The sequence below is a fragment of the Carassius gibelio genome, chromosome A7 (assembly GCF_023724105.1).
Source record: "Carassius gibelio isolate Cgi1373 ecotype wild population from Czech Republic chromosome A7, carGib1.2-hapl.c, whole genome shotgun sequence".
Classification (NCBI taxonomy): Eukaryota; Metazoa; Chordata; class Actinopteri; order Cypriniformes; family Cyprinidae; genus Carassius; species Carassius gibelio.
The window spans coordinates 23,777,351-23,796,660 of NC_068377.1; the positions used below are offsets into that span (position 1 = coordinate 23,777,351).

The 19,310-nt window shown below is 39.2% G+C and overlaps 2 protein-coding genes across 4 annotated transcripts in view; both read right to left on the bottom strand.

Annotated features, from left to right (window-relative positions):
• Positions 1 to 743: 743 nt before the first annotated feature.
• Positions 744 to 2,988, bottom strand: LOC128016882 (leukotriene B4 receptor 1-like). Its single transcript, XM_052601747.1, has one exon. The coding sequence runs from the start codon at positions 2,936 to 2,938 to the stop codon at positions 1,868 to 1,870; it is 1,071 nt and encodes a 356-aa protein (XP_052457707.1). The 5' UTR covers positions 2,939 to 2,988; the 3' UTR covers positions 744 to 1,867.
• Positions 2,989 to 7,825: 4,837 nt separating this feature from the next.
• The window catches only part of LOC128016883 (puratrophin-1), a 59,465-nt gene continuing 47,980 nt past the window's right edge, over positions 7,826 to 19,310 (bottom strand). For 2 of the 3 annotated variants that reach the window (XM_052601750.1, XM_052601748.1), the window contains exons 14-24: positions 15,215 to 16,131; positions 13,019 to 13,268; positions 12,006 to 12,095; positions 11,597 to 11,821; positions 11,332 to 11,502; positions 10,927 to 11,107; positions 10,285 to 10,401; positions 9,904 to 10,152; positions 9,619 to 9,815; positions 8,891 to 8,938; positions 7,826 to 8,749 (exon numbers count right to left, since the gene is read on the bottom strand). In XM_052601750.1, coding sequence (XP_052457710.1) covers positions 8,900 to 8,938; positions 9,619 to 9,815; positions 9,904 to 10,152; positions 10,285 to 10,401; positions 10,927 to 11,107; positions 11,332 to 11,502; positions 11,597 to 11,821; positions 12,006 to 12,095; positions 13,019 to 13,268; positions 15,215 to 16,131 — 2,436 coding nt within the window. In that variant the 3' untranslated portion in view covers positions 7,826 to 8,749; positions 8,891 to 8,899. The remainder of the gene's footprint in view (positions 8,750 to 8,890; positions 8,939 to 9,618; positions 9,816 to 9,903; positions 10,153 to 10,284; positions 10,402 to 10,926; positions 11,108 to 11,331; positions 11,503 to 11,596; positions 11,822 to 12,005; positions 12,096 to 13,018; positions 13,269 to 15,214; positions 16,132 to 19,310) is intronic. The other variant, XM_052601749.1, reaches the window with a different exon arrangement.

The window sequence follows — 19,310 nt, forward strand, 5'->3', positions numbered from 1 at the left end:
GCATCTCTCTCCTTCTCTCACCCTGGTTTCATCTTGAGCATTGGTCTTGAGCATTGGTCAGCTGATTCTTTCAGTCATGAAATTTGTGTTGTATAAGAGAGATAGAAATAGAGCCACAGGTTATGACAGGAGAAATGTCATCTCACCACTTTTAAAGGGCTAGTATTCACAACACGACTTCTAAAATCTGAACAGATTCATCATACACGTGTCACCTCTGTAAATGGTTCCAAAGAAAAACAGGAAAAACTCACACGGAAACGTGCCTTGTTGCTAAGAGACACATGACAAATGAAAACAATGCGTTCTAAAATCAGCTTAAAATATCAAAATGGACTGGATGTAATCACAAGCTTAAAAAGAGTAGGCTATGTGCCCATCCTATACTGTGATAATGGTAAACTCCACAAACACAGACTGCTCTGACTTTGGCCAACTAGAGCTGACTCATCCAGAGACAGTTCAAATCAGGGAAAAATATTTGCACGTTGCATCTTATGTATTCCAGGTTTTACTCACATAGGTAAAAATTTAGCATTTTAAAAATTCAATAAATTCAGCTTTCTTTTTTTTTTCATAAAGGTATATAATTGAAAACTGCCAAAAACAAAAAACAAAAAAAAAACTAGTATTTCACAGAATAAGAAACAGCCTTGTTGAGCTTTTCTTCTGCTTTAGACAGTGGCCCTGTGCAAGATAACTTGTATGTTTCGATTTAAAAAATAACTGCCGTTCAATTTTTTTAATGAAAGGAGCATTACAGAAAAGAAGGACACTTCAGTGAAATCTTTTTCTAGACAGACATCTGTTCCATTTAATGCCCACTTCCTCTTTCACAAAAAGGAAAAGGAAGATGATGAAATGCAAAGATGATGTAAGACAGTCTGATTACATAAGATACCATGGGAATTTGATCCAAAACAGACAGAAATATTTGCTATAAATGCATTTTGGTTGTATCTCAAATATAAAAGTGGCTTCATCATAGAATATGCAGTTGCAATTTAAGTTAACATTTTAGTAAGTATCAAAATATACTCCGAACACAAAGAACAAGCAAATATTTTACTTAGATACTTCCTTTATTGTACTGTCTCGTTCATTATTGTACAATCTCATTGTACTGTATTCAGACTTATGCGCCCTCTTGAAGCTTGTGTTCTGCAAGTGAATGTCATTTGATTGTGCAATCGCAAAGAAGCACAAAGTCACTTTTACAGACTTTTAAATGAAATGTTCCCTCCTGGTGCATGACCTGCCCAACTCAATCCAAGCAGCTGGGTCCTTAGCCATCTTCAAGAATCGGCTTAAAACACATCTCTTAACTTCATTTGACCCTCTAACTCTAGCACTCTACATTCTAATTATATTCTTTAAAAAAAACTGCCCATTTTAGACTTGCTCTCTTCATTTACTAATTGCTTGTTTTCTTAATAAAAAAAAAAAGAAACTAGCACTAGCTTCTATAATCTTTTTGTATTCTGTTTTATTTTTTTTATTTTTTATAAAAATAACAAAAGGAAAGAAGGCCTCTAACACTACCTTGATCTATTCTTTTTAATCTATTTTGCTTTTATTTATTATATAATTAAAAATACAAAAAATGCCTTAAATATACTGCTTTAAGCTAACTGAGACTTGTTATAGCAGTTGCATATCATTGCCGTCTTGTTGATTTTGATTGCTTCTATTTTCCTCATTTGTAAGTCGCTTTGGATAAAAGCATCTGTTAAATGACTAAATGTAAATGAAAATGAAAATGACTAAATGTAAAATACAATTCTGAACTACAAAATTACATTAAAAACTTCAAGCACTCGTTTTTTGAGAAATAACAGTTCGAATGGTTTTAAAGCTTCTTACAGAGTCAGTCTGAAGTATTGATGCATGATTCCATAGCCACATCTTCAGGCACTTTTGAGTCTGTGAGACACTGTGAGTTGGTGTTGTGTGAACTCTGTCTTTTGGACACAAATGATAACTCTTTATTCCCTTCACCTGATGCTGCACTGGACAAATGCTGGAAGAGCTTCTGTATTCCAGTTTCCCGAAGCGAGCTGCGGAAGGTACGTGCCGCAAACACGTAAAGCACTGGATTGACTGAGCTACTGATGAATGTCAGGGCTCCTGCTATAAAGGTCATTGTGGTGCAGGTGTCCTCCAAACTATTCGCCATGCTGGGGTCTGAATGCTTGAGAGCGAGCGAGATGAGGGAAAGCAGGTTCCCCACATGATGAGGAATCCAGCAGAGAGCGAACATCACCACCACACTGCAGATGAGAAACGTCGACTTACGCTTGGACTTGAAGTTCATCTGCGCTATGCGACTGAAGAGGCAGCCGTAGCAGACCAACAGAGTGAAAAAAGGGATTACAAAGCCTACAAGAGATTCTAAAATCAGCAACACAGCCTCCTGGGCTGCAGTCTCATACTCCCTGAACAGACATTGATTTTCTCCATAATCTTCTCCCAAAGTGTGAGTTACAATGACGGGAATACTGAGGAGAAATGAAGCTATCCATATCATTAGAAGTACCTTGTTCAGTGCTTGTCTCCTTCTCCAGACGACTGAGGCGAAGGGGTATCTGACAGCCAGGAAGCGCTCCACACTCATGGTGGTGATGATGAAGACGCTGCTGTACATGCAGACGTTGATGATGTACACCATGGCTTTGCAGGCAGCCTCTCCAAACACCCAGGAACAGACCAGCGAGTAGATCCACAGCGGCAGAGTGATCAGCACCAGAAGATCTGCGACTGCCAGGTGGAGGATGAGAAGCACTGTATGTGAACGCTGTTTCACGTGCTTCACGATGGTCCACACCACCAACAGGTTCCCAGGTGTTCCCACCAGGAAACACACCCCCAGGATCACAGCGGCCCCCACCAAGCCCAGCTCGGTCTCCTCATCTGCCTGAAAATAAGCTGTAGCGTTCATGATTCCCTCTCTGTCCACTCGAGTCTGCTATACATCTAAACACTGAATTAGAAAAGCAGTTTGCCTCAGCAAAACTCACTTCCCGTTTGTTGAAAAACAGAACTCTCCAGTACAGAAAAGAAAAACATCTGAAGTGATTGTCTGCTAAAAACACAACCAAAGAGAATGCACGTTAACATTGGAGGAGCATCACAACTTTGAGTTTTGAGTGGATGCAATTACAGTTTCTGTTTTGGTTTTATATATTTTTTAAAGGGGTGGTTGATTGCGATTTCACTTTTTTTAACGTTAGTTAGTTTGTAATGTTGTTGTTTGAGCATACTATCTGCAAAGCTGCAGAACTGAAAGTTCAATTATAGGGCATTTAAACAAGTATCATCATAAAGCATCAAAACGTTTTGTCAATTCAATACATTTAACCTCAAAAGTTTGATATTTAATAATTCTGACCATAAAAATAGATACATGGCATAATACAATTTTTGAGCAGGAGAAAAACTCATTTTTAAAAAAACAGCCTTTATTTATAACTGAAATCTGCAGATTCATACAGTTAAGGGATAAAAATATATTTTGAAACATCAGGTTGTATAAAAATATGGAATATTAAATATTTACTGTTAAGTGCTTAATTACACTCACTATTAGTATTTCGTGTGACAGTGACGTAGGGCCAAAATGACATGTTTTAAGAAGTGACTATTTGATGATCAAATACCCAAAGGTTTTTTTTGTTTGTTTGTTTGTTTTTTTGTTTGTTTTTTATGAAAATCTGAAGTCAGACAAACATTTCTTATGCGCACGTCAAGAAGATTTCCAGGAAACAGAGAAGACATCTCAACAACAGAGAGATGCAGAAAAGTGTGTGGCCATGGGGAGTGTGACAGTAGCGCCATCTGCTGGTCATGCTTCATACATACCGTGACAGCCGCATTTCTTCCTGTGGAAAGGTTCCAAACTTATATTTCCCATAATATAGACATATATATATATATATATATATATATATATACTAATGGGTTTTTAGACATTTATGAAAGCAGCCATACATTCCATGCACATTGTAATGCTGAATGAGAGTTTACACCAACAGAGTGAGTTATGTCAGCTGCATGAGATTAGTGCAGAAATTCATTCATTTATTCTTCAGATGAGGAAGGTCTCTCTGATCCTGACTAGGGCAATATATGGAAAAGCCTTTTTTCTTAAACTTTGTATAATGAATATGTGAATTTGTCATGTTACAAAGACATGCTTATTTCACTTATTAAAGCAATGCATAAGATCTCCAGCATCTGGTACTGCATTCAACACTCCAGTATTTAGTCTAACCAAGTACAAAAACACAACACAAATGCAGAGGGATACATGTGCAGCCTTTGTATGTTATGTGTGGCAAGTCCTCCCTGAGCCAACAGCATCAGCAAACCTAATACTACTGGTACAAAACAAAATCTGATCTGGTACAAAAAATATGATCCATGACAGACGCTCTATGGGAGTTTTTCAGCAGGGGACAAAATAATGAATAAGCCCATATCTATTTGTCAATAACATACTTCTCATAAACTTTCTGTAATATTTTCTTTCTTTCTTTCTTTCTTTCCATGGTTAAGTTAAACATTGACGATTAAAATGATGATGTAACTTCAGACAAATGCTTCAGGATCATTTTCTGTGAACAATAAATGAAGGTGAAAAAGGTGCAGGTAAAATGTAGCTGAAAACTGTAAAAGCAGTAACATGCAAAACAGGAAAATTAACTTTTTAAACTTTTAACACAAAACCATTATTTATATATTAACCTTGCAAGAAAATAATATTTTCCAAAATATATTTTTATTACACAGACAGGATCAATAATGACCACATGTCATTTCAGTCTCTCCCAGCACACACTCAGAGCGACAGCATATGTTGGTTTCCCACCCACTAACACACGCTATGAACAAGTGTGAAAAGATGCTGGCACCTAAAAGAGACTGAACAGATGAGTTGTCCCAAGCATCACCTGGAAACCATTCCCATGTGTAACAGGCAGCAGCCAATAACTGGTTTCTCTCTCTCACACGGTTGGATCAGCGCAGCCCCTCTATCAGCCACCTGCGCCAGATTTCACAGAGTGCCTCAGACGGAACAGCAGTCTGTCGCCTCAGTTATATTACAGAAATGGCTCCCATGATGAGTATACTGTGGGACATTAGCAGACATTTGGGTCTCTCCAAGATGAGACTATTAGACGAGATGACTGTACTGATGGAGGTCAAGAGGGACAGGACTGTCAGATTCAGCAAAGGCTGCACTGCTGATGAATGTTGTCTCCATCAACAGACAGATGGTGAGTAGACACCAGCAGAACCCGGATACAGGCAGAACTGATAGAGCGCAACGACACACACCATTTACAATGCAAAAAGACAAACTACGACACCTGTGTGAGAAAGCGAAGGGAACTAACCCAGAGGGCCCTGGACAATCACTCAGCACAGTGTCAGCATGACAGAGGTGTCCACATTCCAACAGCACAGACCTGTGGAGGTTCGGCTGAAATCCAGACAACAGCACAGGGACAAGCACTGGGGTGACACAATGCTATAGTTGTTTTCTATCCAGATATTGCTATATACTCATACCATGGTATTTTTAATATTTATGAAAACAATGATGAGAACTCCCAGTTTAGGATACGTAGCAGTTCTATGATTTATCTCACTCCCAATGTCTCCTAATAAACACTACAGATGAGGCAGAGTGCTGCAGTATTCACGCATGTACGCCACCTGCTGGTTGATTTGTGGGACAGGTTGATCATCCATCGGTGCTAGGAAGAGACGACCCACTTTTTACACGCTAGGAAAAAGATAAGCAGTTAAATATCACGTAGCATTCATAACCGGTGCATAATAAAAGTATAAAATAGTGCATTAGAACTGTAACAATATAAATAACATACATCACAGATAACCTGTATTTTTACCGCACTATTATAGTAACCTTAATTTACCTATCTGTAAGCCCCTCCCCTCGAACGCAGATGAGCCAATGGCAGTCGAGTATCAGTCGCACGGGGAGCGGAACTCGGACATTTGTTGGTTTCAGCGCCATAAAGAAACATTGGAAGATCCCAAGCTAGAATCGGTTTGATGGTGTTTATGAAAAAAAAATATAATTTATTTTCCTAAACGAAAACAAAACGGAGCAAAATGTCCCTAAGCATTTAATCTCAATCCCAATTTATTGATTTATTTATTGTTAATTCTAAAGTACAAACCTAAATAGCGGTCTGTTCTTACATCATGTACAGTGTAGGTCGAAAACATTTCCACCAATGCGTCTCAGCCTGGAGCTGCTTCCGTCTACAACTGTTGGCGCAAGCTACGTTAAAATGATTAAGTTTTGAGTATGGATATTTTACAAAAATGCATCGGAGCCGTGTGAGACACTTTTTTTTATGGATGGGCGCTTTTTATTTAATTTTTTTTTTGGACTGATGCATGCAACACCCGCTGAGTGCCATTAAACAACATTGAAAGATCAAATACAAATTTAATATAACTCCGATTGGATTTGTCTGAAAGAAGAAAGTCATATGCACCAAGGATGACTTGAGGGTGAGTAAATCATGGAGTAATTTTCATTTTTGGGTGAATTTATCCTTTAAGGATTTGAGTTAGGCCTAATGGTTTGGCCTAGACTATTTGTAAAGTTGGTGTTACGAATATGATTCTGTAAATATATCTGTGTGCTGGATGGATATTGATTAACTTCATGACTATCTGGAGATGTTTTTTAGATTTTACACACTTCATTATGTTCCCATTGCTCATATCGTTTTTCCCTCTTCCTCAGCTTCATATTTGGGTGTAATATCATTAAAGATAGATGGTGAAAAACATTATCGGTGAAAGAGATAAATAAACCAGAGTAGTACAGCAGAAGCCCATGCAGCCTCACTGGAGTTCCGTTCCACTCTCAGGTTTGATGTTTCATCCGTGTGTGGACAAAACAAAGAACAGTGGAAAATGCTGTGGCGTTCCCTGCATGCATAACAACTTAACTTGCTATCTCCCTGTCCAGATGTGGACTTTTGGATATTTCAGTCTTTCTTAATAGATGATGTTTGCCCATGGCTTTTCTGATGGGGATACATGACTCCACCAAACTGGACTCCAGGGATTATAGCAAATCTAGTCTATTTCCTCCAGACAAGGCTTTAAAAGAATAAAATATATTTTCAATGAGTCTTCACCCAGATTAAAATGAATGGGCGATCATACATGTGTTTTCACCTTCCTTCCTTCCTTTCTGTCACAGTCAAGCCATGCTGCCATGGATCAATTGATGCAGAGAAGAAAATGTGGTTAAAGGCAACAATAGTTTCAGAGGCATGGGCGCAGTATTTCCTGACACATTAGTCTGTTTAAACTCAATACATGTCTGTTGCTTATCTTATACATGTAATTATAAAAAGTGTTGCCAATGACATACAGTTGCTTTCCACAAGCCATACAAAAAGAGTTAGTGTGGAGAAGCTATTGATGACAATGTTCCTCAGGCTACAATGGTACAGTAAACCAAACTGAGCATCATTTCTCATGTATCTGAATGTACATTTAAACTACATACTGCTTGCGCCCCAGGGAACAATGACATCATTAGTAACAATGAATCTGATTCTTAGCTCAGTCCGTGGGTCGAAATTGAACACCAGGCTGCAGGGTTTGTGGGATATGTGTTTCTACTTTATGCCAATCAAGAACGATTAAAGACAATGAATAAAACACACTTCCTTTTATCAGTAAAAAGCAATCCATCTTTATTACTTCTGTGAACTTGTTAAGATTGAAAAATAAAACACTTGAGTAAATACTCACGCTTCAGCTTGAATTGGATCTTGCAATGGTTTTTATTATTATCATTATTATTATTATTATCTTTTGTTAGTACACTTCCAATTTGGGTTGGCAACAAAGAACTGGAGTGATTCTCATGTTGATGGGTTAATACATGTATAAACATTACTTCCCAAAGGCTATGTCCTCAAAGCACCACTGGTGCAACTATTTACAATTTACATGTTGTATTTTGTTATACCTAATATAATGTAATTAAGAGAACTGAAATGAAAACTATCACCATCTCCAAACAGTCAGCAATGATATCCAGCTCCCATGAGCAGAAGTACTGGGTAGAGCCGACCTGAGGCCAGTCGAATTATTTGAAGTAATGCTCTCTGATTCTGGATCAGTACAGCTATCAAAGAGCATACTGATCCGACTGACTACAGGTCCACAAACAATCAAACACTAGAGAGAACAAATGCTTTAAACACAGCTTAATGTCTTTAGTGTACTGATGCTTAGAAATCTAGACATGCCTTTTAACATGAATGCATTTTTCTAAATCAAACCAGCTGAAGTCTGCAGCAAAGTGGGCAACAACAACAACAACAACAACAAAAAAGAGTGGGAAGTGAATAACCGCAACAGTTCAGAAGTGCATTGTACACTACTACTACTACAGTATTTACAGTTATCAATACAGCGGAGAACACTAATGTATCTTAACATTTGAAAAGAAGAAAAATACAAGAATATTGATTCAGTTTTATAGCTCATTTTTAAATTTATATAAAAGCTACTGATGCTAAAAGTGATTTAAAAAAAGAACTGAAGAAACAGTGCTATTTTGAGCGCTTTTTAAACTGCATGAGATTTGCTGGCACTCGATGGGAACAATAAATACTAGCTCTGGACTCCTCTTCGGTGTGGCAATGTGGTCTTCTCCATCTGAAGCAGACAGGACTTAAACCTAACAGACAAAGGAGGACAGAATAAGAAGCACGTGTAAAATCACTAGTTTAAGGATGACAAATATTTTTACTAAGCTGAGATGAGTTTTAGTGCAAATAGCAATGGAAGTGTGATGCCATGGAGCGAAAGCCAGACTTACTGCAGCAGCTCACACTATAGTAGAGGGACCGATCACCTGAGCTTCCCCCTATGAATCAGAAGGAGATGGGTGCAGGTGTTAGCACAGGTTAAAGGGGAGGCTTCGATTCAGTCGTCAGGTGATCAGTGTCTTCTTGAATGTGTTTATTAGTGCTGGCATAAGCATGGGTGTTATGAGATGTTTCGGGATCAGGCTGTGTCCACATATATCCAGATATATTTGAAAACAGTCTTTCTGTTTTAAAACACTATCTGATGATACATAAAGACAGCTATAATAAAGTTCTCACGCTATTCTTCTGGAACTATCATTTATTAGCACATATCCCACCGCTCACTAGTGCATCAGTGTTGCATTTAAATTGCCATTTCATATACGGACTAAAACAACATTAGCAACATCATGCAGGCACAACAATGCCAGTACAACAATAGACTAAACATGCAACCTCGCTTTCTAATACCTGTTTTCATAGTCCACACTACAACTTGATGAAAACTTGTGTTTTCAAATGTATCTACTTGGAAGCACATCTTCAAAAATCTCAGTTTTTTTGCTGGATATAATGCCATTAATGTCAGAGTGGATACAAGACCGAAAGTTGGAGGAAAAAGATGCATTTTCAAATTAATCCGGATTAATGACACTGATAGGTCATTTAATGAAGGCAGAAGCCTGAAGATGTTCAATCAAAACATTGGACATCTGAAAACACGCACTATACTAACCGCTGAGATGTACTGGCTGTTAAAGCAGGGTTTGTCCGGGGTGGGAGAGGTGATGGAGGAGTAACAGGAGGAGTCACACGGTGAGCTGGGCTCCTCGGACAAAGCCTCGGGAAGGTGACTGGACACACATCCGCTGTCTGACCCACTCGAGCCACTACCTGACAGACAGTGAGACGAGGAACCCGAACTCTCTGTAGCTACAAACACAAGTCAAAGATCAACATCCTGTTTTATATATACTGTATATGGGCTTTCTAACACTTTCAGACATGTTACGATACATACTCATAGACGGCTGACTGCTGGTCTCATGTTCCAGCTCGTCTTCCTCGATGCAGGGACTGATGAGAGGTCTCTCCCCTGATAACAGGTTTTGGCTGCTGTACATGTGCAGATTCAAGGGCCCCAGCAACGTGGAAGAGGAGGGGCCACCGGACACCGGGGGGCCGCTAACGGGAGCATTTACTGCAGCTCGTTTGAATGGGTTTGAGTGGTCAAAAAGCGAGACAGCAATGGAGGCTCTCGTCCTGGCCCCTGTAACGATAAAAAAAGTATGAAAATATGAAAAAGCAACCCATAGATTCAATTACTGCTTATTTTTAATCAAAATATTATTCTGGTGAGAGCAAGTTATTCTGATGTGTTTAACATGTTAGAAGGGCTCACCTCTGCCTTTCATAATGTAGTCAATGGCTCTGTTGTTGATAGCAGCATCGCTGGGTTTAATGTCCAGGAAGGGTTTATTGCCCACCCCCATAGAGACCATCTCCTGCATTCGGATTTCTGCATACACACATAGAAACATGTTTAAAAATGTTGCAGTATATCAGAAATTGAAAAGTACTGATGCTAACAGGGATTTTTTTAAAATGTAATATGGATATCACGTTAATACTACACAAATTATATTTTGATAATAATCTGGTGTCAGTAACCATAAGGTTGACACTCCAATAACTGAGATTAAGCTGCAGAAAGCATAGTGCACATATAAAGTGTAAAAAGTATTTACTTATGGAGTGAGTAAATATATGAAAATACAGGTTGAACAAAGCTCTGGATTTGCATCCTTTTCTCACACTCACATCAAACTGCAGAAATATAACACTGGTGTGACTCCAAAGTGTTTTAAATAGCTTCCGAACTGCCTGAGGCCTTTACAGATCATGAAACGCTAGAAATCTTTGTTTAGATATGCTAAGAGACAGGAAATATTATCTGCAATTATCCTCTCATATTCAGCACGCTGAGCAAAACAAATTCAGGCAACTTTATTAAAGCTCAACCGCTTCAGTTGTTCTTTCCCACCTTTATTCCGTGTGGCCTGCTGCCACAGCATCCGTGCAATGTCGCAGGTCCAGGCGTGTTTGATCTCGGCGGAGCCGGCTTGGAGGATATAGGTCTGGTTCCTTGAAGATCTCCTCCTGAACCAGACCTCGAACCTGAGAGCGTTCTCACCTGACGTCTCTGTCATACCCACATCAGCCGTCTACAAAGACAATGACGATATTCACAGATCATCTCAATCAATATTGAGGTTGTTATTAAGGCCTGCAGGAGACCAAACCGATGCTGATATTAACATAGGACAGAGGATTAAAATAAAACAATGCGAGTGTATTAGTAAAAGAAAGAATTGTCATTATGCATTTGTTTTTTTTTCTGGAGATGTTTCCTGTCCCTTTAAACTTCAGATGACCTTTAGGTGCTTACCTTAAAAGAGTGTTTGTAGATGTAAACATCGAGTCCCCCCTCAATGCGTTTGGGTTTGCTGAACAGCACTAGATCCTCAAACAGGAACACATGTCTTTGGCACTTCTTCCTGCCATACCAAATAGTGAACTCGTCTTGCCGAACCAACTGCCCCTGCTCTTTCAAGTTGACCTGGATGAATGTGAAATAAAATATGAAATGGTAATGCAGAAGATCATATGCTTTCCTACGTCTCGAATGTGAGGTGGTGTGTGTGTCCGCTTACATCACAATCTCTGATCGCGTCCATGGCGAGCAGATCATTTCCGTGGCGAAGCTGGAATTTGACCATCTCGGCGGCGGCACGCAGGTACGTTAGCTCCTGCTCCTGGACTTCACTCACATCTTTGATCAGGTCTTTCAGCAGCAGGGCATACTTACTCATGCGCTGGATGGGCTTCAGCAGGTAGGACGCCAGGTCCATCTTATCCCCCAAATCCAGCTGCTTATGCTGAAACAGGAGAGATTTTACAGCTTCAGCCCATGAGGTGAGATGAATGTGCTTTGAGCAGTTCAACATGGAATAGTGGAATAAACTCCACTCCCAGATTAAAAGTCCTGTAAGATTGAATTAAAAAAAAAACTAAAAGCTTATCAAAGGTGGTTTAAAGTGTAGCACTGATTGAGTTCCTCACCCTGAAGAAGCTGTTCCCATGGCTGGCCAGAAGTGTGTCTGACTTTGGCTTGTTCTTGCTGTACAAAGCATACAAGCTGAACTGGTCTTGCTATGTTTATATGGAAAAAACACAAAAAAGAAAAGTGTTATGATCTACATTTCCGTATTCATGTTCTGAAGAATAATTCTCTTGTTGATCCAGAAATGGAGGGAGGGAGCACTTTCCCAAATTATTTCCAGGTTGAGTTTTATTTGGAAAGACTGCAGTTTTCTGAGTTTGGATAAACTGTTTTATAATGACTTTTAGGTTCATATGGAGTGTGCCGTTTTGCCACGCCAGAAATATGTCATAAGTGATTTTAGCATAGTAGGTCATTGCTGTAGGCCAAACAGCCTGCCTCTGTCTTTTTCTCTCTTTTCTCTGTGACTCAGGGAAACCAGCACTATGAGCTTTCCACAACCAGAGAGAAAATAAAAGAGGTATAGGCTGGTGGTCTTTCAATCATTTAAAGAGATAGTTCACCCAAAAATGAAAGTTTTGTCATTGTTTACTCACCCTCATGTCGTTCCAAACCTGTATGAGTTGCTTTCTTATGTTGAACATAAAATAAGATATTAGGAAGATTGCTGGTAATCAAGGGTGAGTAAATGATGAGAGAACTTTCATTTTTGGGTGAACTATCTCTTTAAAGGCCTCAGAATCACTTCTTATGGCTCGGTTTGATTCTCATATTCACAGAGGGTGAAAGAAAAAGAGAAAGTAAACACAGAAAGAGTTCTTTTCTGGATGGTTTTAGACTTGTGTCAAAAATGAGTCAGTCATGGCCTGGGAGCAAACGAGAACTGACAAATTAAGCCCCTTTGTTTCATCTCCAATGAAAATATGATTCAATTTGTGACATTTAAATCAGAATCCCTGAGTGATCTCTATTAGAATTGAAAACATAAGAACAGTTAGAATGAATAGACTGTGAAATGTAACTAAAAAAGCAGATCTGAAGTCATGCAGTTACTGTGAAAAGACTCTCTTACATGTCGTAGGAAGCAGTGGCTGACGCGTAGAGGATGATTGCAGCAGCTCTCAAGCTCTTTCAGGAAATACTGGCTGTGGAAGTCCACCAGTTTCTCCAGGTTTCCGAAGATGACGCTGCGCTTTCCCCGCAGGTCCTGTGGCAGGTCAGCACGCTCCATCTCAGGGAAATAGTTGTCAATGATGTAGCGCAGAGAACGCACATATTCCCGCTCCGTCGTTACCATTTCATCTACGATGTGGCATAGTTTACTGAAAGACAGAGAGAGGGTGGACAATTAACATCCTCCAAATGCTTTCATTTTATACGATTTAAACATTTTTGTGAGATTTTTACAACAACAACATTAATCAGCAAAAAAAAAAAAAAAAAAAAAACATTGATAATAACAAGAAATGTTTCTTGAGTTCCAAATCAGCTAATTATAATTATTTTTGAAGAAGTACGTGACAATGAAAACTGGAGTACTGGTTTCTAAATATTAAACTTTAGCATCAAATATTTTTTTTTTTTATAATATTGCAAAATAGTGCTGATTTACTGTATTTATTTATTTTTTTGCCTTAATGAGAATAGGAGACATCTTTCAAGAAACATAAAAAAAATAATCTTACAGACCCCAAACCTTTTAACAGTAGTGTATATCAGTGTGACATCAGCATGTGTGCCCTAACAGCTTTGTCAGACTGTGTAGCCATAAAGGACAGGTGTTTTCACACCTCTCTCAAGGATGTCATGTGCTTTCTCCCTGAAACACTCAAGCCAATCACTTGTGAGAGCCCATGATCTCCAACCCAGACTGGATGGCTCACTGTGACAGTTCTCTTGTTTTAAACTCAGTAGTTTTAAAACACAATATTAAACACAAGGCCCTCTCTTCATAAAACCCTCCATCATGCCAACCTGATGACAGCAAACCTGAATGCTCAAAATAAATCAAAGGCACAGAGCAGCTGTTGTCTGATAGTTTTACAAACATAACTTACAGCACCTAGTCGCCTAATAACGTGCTGTTTTAATATTTAAATAATCTTAAACTCAATTCTTATCTGCCTTAAACATATGCAGTAACTGGACCACACAGAGCCGAATGGCATTTTGTGAGTTATTTCCATCTGAAAAACTGTGTCAACATCACCTCTGTACAGACCTGTAATCTCAGAGAGTGAGAAATGTGTTTTGAAAGGAAGATACACAGATGTAAAGACCTACTTAAGACGTCTATATAATCATCTCCCTCCATCTCTTCAGTGTGGAGGAGCAGAACACAAACACACTCCCCACCACTGCAAAGCCCAGAGGACCAGCGCCCACCTGGGAAAGTGATCTGTATCTCAGGCTCTTTCCCAAGGGGTCAAGTGGTGACCAGAGGGACCCCACAGCTGGAAAAGACATCCATGGAGATTCAGAGGATTATGGGGCTGCGACCGTTTAATATGAGACATATTGAGTTCCTTTATGCACACATTATGAACATGATTACGTTTTTACATGTTTTATAGCTGGAAAAAGCTTTTTTTCCTGGATGTCTTTTGTGTGCGGGTTAAATTTTGAGCACAGAAACCAGTGAGAACACATATAAAGGAGATTTCAAATGTTTCTGATTCCAAGGACGGCCAAATATATGCAAAAGCACCTCTTCCTAAGAAACTAAAGACAGCTACACTGTACATTTTCAGACCCATTTATAATGTGTGTAAAAAAAACTTGTCACTTAAAAATACAGGTAAAAAATATCTGGACATCATTATCTGTACTGTTAGATTTTGAATAATATTTCTATTCCAATTCAACATTATTTATGCAACATTATGCAATAATTAACAATTAATTAATTAATATATATAATAATTATATAATTTATTTATAATAATTTTATAAGGAATAATATTTGTGTTAATTAATGATTTATTTATTATGTTTCATTCATTAAATAGTTATTTATTTTTTTACTACGTTTGAAAACCTTTGAATGTGTTCTCGTTTTGCAAAAACACTGAGCCAGCCTAAATATTTTTTTCTGCATTTTTTGGCAGCATTGTTGCTCATATTCTGATAAAACAATTTCGAGTGTGAGTGTGTGTGTGTTCTGTGACACAGCTATCATAAAGTGGTGGATATACAGTAAGTGGTTTTCTGTCGATGGGCTGCAGACTGCCCTGGTTGATTGTGTTTATATTACAGGAAGTGTACCCACCTGCCCTTGTTACGTGTTTCTGGTGCAGGACTCCCGCTGTAGTGCGTGTCAACAGAAGTCCATCCATGCATGGGCGGCAGTCGTGGGCTGTACGGCCGATTGATCACTTCAGTGCTGCTCACCTCCAGACCCTTGATGAACACCCCTGTGTTTCCTCTCCGTGCAGGCTCACTCAGAGTTCTCTGACAGGACCCGTACCGTGACACAGACTCGCTACTGGCCGTATCAAAGCTCTGGGTCTTCCGCAAAACCCTGCGGTTTGGTTCGATGGAGGTGAGGCTTGGGCTTGTAGCACACCCCTGCCCCTCCAGATGTGGCTGCTGCGGAGACTCGTCTGTGGAGATGCTACGTGTTAGCCTGTGGGACCTGACAGGGGTGCTGTGGGGGATTCTGTGCTCAGTTCTATATGGACTTCCTGTTGGGGTTCGAACAGAGTCACGGTTGTCCATGCGAATGCCTGAAGGACTGCTAGGAGTTGAGGATGTGCTGGACTGTGAGGAAAGTCTGTCCCGGCCCCAGCCTCTGCCGAACGCTTTCCGACATGAGAAGGAGATGCTACTGCTACGCTCCTGAGGTTTAGGGCTACAGTCCGAGTTGCGGCGAGAGGAGTCACCCCTCGCTGATTTGGAGTCACTCTCACGACGGGTGCGCAGGGCCATCTCCAGCTTCTTCTCAAACATCTGCTTGGTCTCCTGACACTTGGACCAAGCAAACTTCCACTGCCTGAGTCCCTGTTCGCTCTTCAGCTCCCCAGCGAGGTCCTTCATCTCCTGGAAGTGTGCGTCTGGGATCGGGGGGTGCTGACTGCGGTAGGTCTCCAAACACCCAATCACACTCGGACACTTCTCAGACATGCCACACTCCTCCATACTAACACACGCCAAATGACGCATGCCCTCTAGCGCCCATTCATATGCCTAAAAGAGAGAGAGAGAGAGAAAAAAGAATCAGCCGATATGATGCCTACAATTAAAAAAACTAATTTTGTATATGGTAAACCCTTATACATACTATTGTAGTATTTATTAAAATCAAAATTAACTTTTTTTTATTAAAATTTTAGTTTACATTAACGCTTTTATCCAAGCAAAAGCAATTTGTCAAAGAGCCAACATTTATAATATTCAATGCCAACTGATAGTAATTTTAAGTGTTTTTTTATTTATTAATTTATTTAATTTTTTTGAATATTATTCTTATTTATAGTTTTTTATTTCAGTTTTAGTTTCAGTAATTTGACTAAATTATTTCAGTTAATTCTATTTCCATTTTTCTCATCTGATATTTATCGTACTCAAGCTTTATTTAAATTACTGAAAGCATTTTTAATAGTAATGGTGGTTTTAATCATAATTTTTAATCGTTTATTTTGACATAAAAATAACAACACTGTATTAAACTGCATCTTAAATATGTCAGGTAATATGTCCCGGTAAGAAGTTTTTATGCATGTTTGAGAAGAGAGGAGCCTTTCTATGGAAAACAACTACACAACTATAAATGCAGTGTCAATGGGGGCAAGGGTAGGAAACCTCCCAGCATCTCTTTCATCTGAAATGAAGAGGTTTTTATCCAGGAGCTGGGAGGTCTGGGTAAGAAGGCTTAAACATGCAGCTCAGCAGCGGGAGGGCCTATAGTTTCAGCTATGTGTTTCAGCATCCTGCCACAAAGACACATGCCAACCGCTTTACTAGCTATCTTTCCATTTATGAGGGAATCTAATGGCCCCTTCTCACACTCCAAGATGCTGTTACATCAACCGGGCGGCACTCTTGTTTTTAGACCTTTTTTCATCAGCACCCTGGCGGGCAGGTTTCCATAGTGAGTGCTCCTGAGGATACGAGTGCTCACCGTGCTGGGAAATGAGTGTTTAAACTTCTGAGAGGATTAAAACAGATCAAACGCAACCCCATTCCACCTCATACACACACACACACACACACATACACTTCAGTGCTGACTGCAAAAACAGGGTTGTGTTTAAACATTCCTGAGAAAGGAGAAAGGAGGTCTTTCTGTGCACACACAAAACCTCCACAATCTACTTTAGCTGCTATGTGACATGTTGACATTGCTTGGTTCCCCAAGCCCCTCGGCTCGGTCTCTTTTTTCAGGTTAGGGTGACATGGAGGCCACATGCCAGCGTATGGGGCTTTGGCACCCAGATACTAAAGTCTCTCACGAGAGCAGGGGTCAGAGGTTAGCTGCTAACAGTAACAATACACAAGGCTAAGAAGAAACAGAACAGATAGAAGACAGACATTTACAAAAGAACACACAATAATACGCAAAAGCGACATAATTGATTAGTAAGAACCAAATCTAGACAATGAATTTTAAGGTCCTTGTTAATAGAGTTGTAAAAATGTGTACATATTTAACATGGTTCGGTTTCTTTGAAGCAATATTTAGGGTTTAATACAACTTAAACTCTTTTACTATGGAAAACCACTTCAAAAAGATTATTTAAATGACATTTAATCTCAGATATTAAAGTAACAAAACAAGTGATGGATCTTTTTTCTATATTGTGACGTGCATCAGAGTGAACAGATTTTTTAAAAAAAAGGAGTGTGGGGACATAAATCTATCCATCGGTTATTGATTGGATGGAGGCAGGTCTGAATGCGGGTTAGTAGTCGATTGAGCGGAGAGCAGGATTTATGCCGACTAGATGATTGGAGAAGTCCAGCATATTGCACCAGAAGATCAAATTATGATATTTTCATTATAAATTACGAGCTCAAAAAAAAAAAAAAAATATTCGCACTTTAAATATATATTTTGTACATTTTCAAATATCCAATAATTATCTAAAATAATGTGGAATAATTTAGCATGTATAATACTTAACCTAAAATAAAACAGGACAATTAGATACACATCAAACCATTTTCCCAAATGCTTTCCTATGTACAGTAGGGTAAACACAGAGGAACTGGGGTCAGAGACAAAAACTACTCCCCTCAGTGGGAAAAATACCCCCCGCCCAGTGCTTTCCCCTTAGTGAAATAAAGCAGACACTTTGATCTATAGCCCAATATAGTTCCTCACTCTATCTGATGATGTCCGTAATACTGTGGGCAGGGGATGAAATCATCGTTTGGTTGGTTAGCGTGTGTGGCTCTTTGAAGTGTGAATGGTGTGTGTGTGTGTGTGGTGAGAGCAGAATTAGTTTGCCTGAGGGAGGCACCTCTAAAGGCCCCACTATTCAACCCTGCACAAAGAGTGAGAGAGAAACACAGAGAAATGGAGAGAGAGTGTTAGATGTGCTAAAACAGAGCAACAGGAGTGAGACAGATCCAGTCTTGGACTGAGCTTTTGTACACTCCCATAAATGAATCTCTTAGCAGTTTAAGTGGGTCAAGAGGAGCATTTTAAACTTTTTTTAAAGACAGCTTTCTCTAAAACTTTTTCAACATTTTAAAAGAAAGAATCTTTTATTATGTCCTTTAAAAGAAAACCACGAAAAGGAGGAAAGGTTTTCATGACATCAGCAAGTCTCTGATCTCAAGTATAAGCCATGCTAAGAATGTGTTTTTTTTCCTGAAATGATAGTGTGTGTCAAAATGTGAGCGGGTATTATCCACACTGGGTTTTTAGGAGGCACGGGCCTAAATTCTTCTGACAGTTATTGCTCTGTTACTCACCAGGCCAAGCTACAGGCACGAGACCCCCACATACTGCCCTGTCATTTCATTACAACTGAAATCATCTCCTCTTTCTGAGCGGCTGAAAATAAAGAAGGAATGGTAAAATGAGGGAAAATGTATGGAGAATTGGCTGTGGACCCCCCTGAGCCAAAAAGCGGGATTTGGAGTGATTATTGAAAAAGAGCATGAAAAAAAGTGAGAAAGGCAAATATAGATGAAATGCAAAAAAGGTTGATTTGCTGTGCGCTGCAGAAAAGAGTGAGAGGAGAGACCTTTTTTGATGAAGACACCCTGCAGAGTGTAGGAAAACCAACCGGGAACAGTTCCACAAAAAATACACTCTTAGATTAACAAAACAGCACCCTTCATGGAGAAAATAAAATAAAACCATGTCATTTTAATAATTAAACATCTTTTTAAATTATATTTGTATAATTTAACAT